Source organism: Pteropus alecto, unplaced genomic scaffold (genome assembly GCF_000325575.1).
Source record: "Pteropus alecto unplaced genomic scaffold, ASM32557v1 scaffold30, whole genome shotgun sequence".
NCBI lineage: Eukaryota > Metazoa > Chordata > Mammalia > Chiroptera > Pteropodidae > Pteropus > Pteropus alecto.
In genome coordinates, this window is record NW_006429782.1 from 3221543 (window position 1) to 3226886 (window position 5344).

General features: G+C 62.4%; 1 protein-coding gene across 1 annotated transcript in view; it reads right to left on the reverse strand.

The window, feature by feature from the left end:
• Positions 1-5344, reverse strand: part of PTPRS (protein tyrosine phosphatase, receptor type S) — a 59843-nt gene that overhangs the window by 49376 nt on the left and 5123 nt on the right. Inside the window, 2 exon segments of the mRNA XM_025043172.1 lie at positions 3411-3552; positions 4141-4286. Coding sequence (XP_024898940.1) covers positions 3411-3552; positions 4141-4286 — 288 coding nt within the window.

A 5344-nucleotide genomic window follows, 5' to 3' on the forward strand; every position in this document is an offset into this window, starting at 1 on the left:
GCCACCTGGCCAGGAGAGGTGGCTTGGCGTCATGCCCCAGACACCCCCCTGCTCAGCAGACACCCTCTGCCCGGCATCCACGGTCCCCACGTGCTGTCGCTAAGGGATGACTAGTTACACCTGAGGCTCTAGGAGTTTCTGCAAAAGGCAGAGAACGATCCAAATGTCTGTCAAGAGGGACTTGTTATACGCGGGTCAGGCCACCCTTGGGATAGGACACGGAAGCATGCAGGGCTCATGACCTTACAGATTCGGAGCGAAGTCCAGGACATGCTGCTAAGTGGACAGAGTTCAAAGTAAAAGATGGTGTAGACCGAGAATCACAAACTGCGGCCCGCGAGCCACATCCGGCCCTCCCTCGGTTTCGTTAATAAAGTTTTACTGGCACACGCGCACACGCACGCGCACGCGCATTCGCTTCCATGTCATCTGTGGCGGCTTTTCTGCTCTGACAGCAGAGCCACGTTTGCAACTGAAACCTGCAGAGTCTGCCCTGCAGAGTCAAAAATATTTACTCTCTGGCATTTTCCAGAAAACGCTTGCTGCTTCCTGGTGCAGACAGTGCTGCCGCGTGTGTGGGAAGGAAACGTCGCACACGCATTTGCTGACGAGCGCCCAGGAGGGGCACCAGGCTGGTGGGAGGGACAGCAGGATGGGACTGGGGAGGCTGGGGCACAGGCGGGTTAAGAGGCCACCGTGTATGGAGGGGACTGAGCCCTAAGCACACGGCAGGTGGGGGTGTGGGGTGGAGGGGCAGGAGGCCAAGATGGGGAGGGGACGGCGCTGCCCCGCCTCCCCAGGGAAATGAGAAGGCTGCCGGTCCCGGCCGGCGCGGGGGCCGCTCCTTAAGAGGGCGAGTGGCCCCAGTTGCAAGCCCTGAGCGCTGACTGCACGCGAGCGCCATGCGGGTGCCCTCCTGTGTCCACCTCTGAGACAGAGACTATTTCACAGAGGGGAAACTGAGGCTCACACAGACACACCTGCACAGCCAAGAGATTTAGACCCAGGCCTGGCTGAGCCCAGAAGAAGATGGGCCGTCGGCTACAGGACCCCAAACCAGGCTTGGATGCGTGGGGGTTTGAGGGGACAGTGGGGCCGTCTGAGGTGGTTCAGGCCCCAAGGCCAGGATGACCTCACTGGTGGTTCTGATTAGTGTCGATGACATCCTCGAAGGTGAAGGTCAAACCGTCTGGGCCTCGGTTCTCGTTGCTCGGGGCTGGCCCGTGCGTGCTGGGGGCTGGGTCTGCCTGCCACGCTCCGTGCTCCCACTTCCTCCACACACGTGTGCACATGTACATGCGTGTTCACCCGTGTATGCACCTGCGCCCCACGCACGTCTGCGCGTGAGCATTTCCCCTGCGTATGCAGCTCTGCTAGGGTCCCCGTGAGTGCGTGTGGGTGGCAGCAGGCAGGGGTGGGGAGCAAGCACGTGGTTGCTGGGGGAGGCCGCGGCTGCCTGACCGAACCGCAAGCTCCTAATTAAACAGAAATGTTCATCGCGTACCACACTGCTCGATTCCTCGGAGTTTAATTAAAACAACAGCGCAGGAGGCGTGAGCAGCATCCACAATCAGACGGCGGAGGCGGAGGCAGTGCTGGCCCCACAGATCAGCTCAGACCTCCGCCACACAGCCAGATAAGATGGGGGCTCGGCCTGGGGCGGGGGACGCGGGGAGACCCGGCGCTCCTGGGTCAAGCCCCCCTGGGCTGGGTGTCCAGCCCGAGCACGCGCCATGTCCTTCCAGCAGCTGGAGCACACAGAGATGCCAAGGAGGCCTTGACGGGGCAGGGGGCAGGGACGTAGCGTTCCCAGACGCCCAGCGACCAGGAGCCGAATTCATTCACAGCTTGTTCTTTTAACTCTGACAGCGTACAATAGAGGCTGGCAGGGGACAACGGGAGGCAGGCTGTTCTGTCTGTGCCCGGGAAAGGTCAGGGCAAAAATATCTGCTGGGAAGGGGTGGGGTGAGCTGGGGCGTACGGTCTCCTCCCCCTCACCTCCTCCATCCTCCTCCCCCTCCCCCACAGGACCAGCTCCAGGACCCACATAAAATGAAACGATGGGACCTCTTGTTAAAAAAAAGTATTAAGAATTTCCAAACGGTCACAGCAGAGCATTCTGAGTGACCCTGCAGGGGTCACACACCAGGATCGGGACAAAGTGTCTCTGGGGACCATGGGATGCCTCCTCCCACGGCTCCAAGCTGACCGAGGCCCCACTGCCCTGGAGGACATGGGAAGAACTCCACCCTGGGAGCCACATGTGGGGGCCGCCTGCCGCCTAACGGACGACCGTGGCTCATACTTACAGATCAGAGAGGGTCAGGGGGCCCCTGTAAGTGACAGGCGGAACCCACCCACCTGGCAGCTGCAGAACGGCTGGTGGCCGAGCTGCCTTGCTTAGGCCAGAATCACGATGACGATAACAACATCAGACAGACAGAAGCGACCACGTGCTTATCCGCTGACCAGCACTGTGGGAGGCTCCCACGTGCACCATCCGCTCGTCTGGTTCGGAGCCACCCCCTGTGGTGAGCGGCAAAGGCGTCCCCGGGGCCAGCTCAGAGAGGTGCGGCGACTCATCCAAGGTCACACAGCGCCAGAGCCAGGCTACGAGTTGGAGTTTCAGGCCCCCAGCTAAAGCCGCCTTGGGATGGAGGAGAACGGGGCAGCCGGGCGGGGGTCTGCGGCAAGGCTGCCCGCACGCCACAGTGACGTGACGAGGGAGCTACTTCCTGGCACCCCAGCCCACCCAAGGGAGGCCCCCAGGTGGAGGCCCCGGCAGCTCAGCCAAGCAGTTGCTCCACGACCCGAGGGAATGCGCCAGCTGAGGGGGCAGCTGCTTCGGGCCAGGCCGCACCAACTACACCTTCGCTCCTCGGCAATGGTGGGGGGGCGGGCACCTCAGTGACCTGTCTGTGAGGGCTGACACACCCTTGACTCTAGGGACGGCTCGGCCAAAATCCTGGCTGGAGCTAGAGGAGGGATCTCACTGAGGATGTCGTGGACGTGGAAGAAAACAGCCTGGAGGCGGAGGTGAGCCCGAGGCCACTGCGTGAGCTCCTGGGTACAGCTGAACCTGCAGCTGGCCGCCCCCCGGCACTTTAATTACACGAACCAACGAACTCTCACGCTTACTCGAACCAGCTGGGGTTCTATCAGCCTCTTAGAATCAGAAGAGCATGAAGATGAAAAGCGGGGTGACCTTAGTCCCTCAATGCTCCCCCTTCCTGCAAGGTCTCGCCAAACCCTGTCAGCAAGTTCCGAGCCCAGCGGCGTCACGGGCTGGAGAAGGGAGGCCGAGGGCTCCCCAAAGAGAAAAGCCAAAGCAAGACTTCGGCAGAGGTCTGCAGTGTCTGTCCCCAGAACCAAAAGCCGGTGCCCGCCCGCCCGCCCGGGGACCACGGTACCTCGGAGGACAGTGAGCTTGGCGTGGACCGTGATCTCCCCGGCTGCGTTCTGGGCCACACACTCATACACGTTCTCGTCCCGGGGTGTCCGGAGCGGCTGGATCCTCAGCACGGCCCCCGCGCTCCCGTCAAACTCGATCGTCTGCCACGGTGAGGGACAGAAGGGCGGGTGAGGCCGGGGTTCCGGGGTCCCCGGGAGAGGGGCTGGGGGCTGTGCATGCCTGCATGTCGGTGTCCCGTGTAAACGCACTGGAGGCGGAAAACCGGGCCCGGATGTGAACGGGTAAAGGGCATCGTGTGTGTGAGGGTGTGTGACACGCACATGACGTCTGAGTAGCAGGCGTGAGAAGACGTGCCGGATGGGGAAACACGGCTGCCTGGTCACATGCGCGTGTGCAGAGTTGTGAACTCGCTCCCGTGAGCAGTGGCGCTGGGCGTGAGCCCGTGTGAGTGTGAGACAAGCCTCGGGGACACAGGGCCTTGCTCGAGAGCACGCAGCTCGACGGTGGCAGAGCGGCCAGCCTGGCAGGGCCTCGCTGGGCAGGCCGGTGGGGCCGCACGCCAGGGAGTGGGTGGGAGCAGGGGCCCGGCTGGGGAGGGGGCCCAGCCAGGCCCGCCCAGCCCCGGCCGCCGCGGGACATCTGGGGAGTGTTTCTGCGACGTCTTCTGTGTGAGCCGCCGTGGTCCCCTCTGGGTGGGGCGGGGTGCTGGCGCCCCGCCCCCAACTCACCTCGAAGCGCTGCGAGTTGACCTTCTTGCCCTTCTTGTTCCAGGTCACCCGTGGCTTGGGGTCACCCGTGGCCTGACACACAAAGGAGGCCACACCCCCCGACACACCGATCTGGTCCTTGGGTTCCTTGATGAACCTGGGGGGCTCTGGGGACAGAGCGGGAAGAAGAAAAGCTCCGATGGGCCCAGCATGCGGCCCAGGCCCCAGGGGGCCAAGCGAGATCCCTCGCTGGCCAGAGGTATCACGGGGCCCGGCAGGAGGGCTGGAGAGAGGAGGAGGAAGGTGAAGACATGCAGCTAATGAACGCCTCCCCCAACCAAGGCGCCCGTGAGTACCCCGGCTCTGCACAATCCCCCGCACCCCACTCCTGGGTGTAACAGCCGCACACACTCACTCGTGGACACAACCTCACGTGGGCTCGCCCGCTCAGTGCCACTGTGGACGGTGGAAAGGGAGACCCCCGAGATTCTGGGGGCCCCAAATTCAGCGCCTGGAGGCCCCAGGGGTGACCCGCCAAACCCTGGAGGGCCCCTCATAGCCCTGAAAAGACATGGGAGGAGATAACTCGGTCTAATCCTCTGGTGGGACTTGGGGAAACTGAGGCACCAAGCAGGCCCGTAACATCTGAGATCGGGAACACCCGACCCTTCCGACAGCACCAGAGGGCAGGGCCGTGACAGTCCCCACTTCGCACGAGAAAACAGGCACAGAGCAGATACGGCTGCGCTTCAGACACACGCAGCTGGCCAGCCAGCTCTGCACCGGGCCAGCAACTCTGCCCACAACGGCCTGATGCAGTGCGTCTCCCAGAGAAGGTCTCCACGGGAGCGACCGTGTCACTCACACCCCCAGACAGCCTGGACTCCCTGGAACCGCCGCAGTGTCCAGCCAGGGTTCAGAAACGTCACTTCCTTTATTGACATTTCCCAGTAACCTCTGAGCCGCCCAGAGGAAACGCTGGGTGTCACTCACCGTCAGGCTACAGTGTATCCCGTGAAATGAATTGTTACTTCTGAGATGTTCTCACTAACAGACTCAAGGGATGCACATGCTTCTAAGCTCCTGGGGGAATAACCTATGTACCCAAGCGAAGGGGCTGACGTGGCAAACGCTGGGCTGTCCACCAAGTGGCGTCCTAAGCGACAAGGGTGCCTTTTAAATGAACTACTAGGGAAGGAGCAGAAAGACATCACGCAGAATGGAG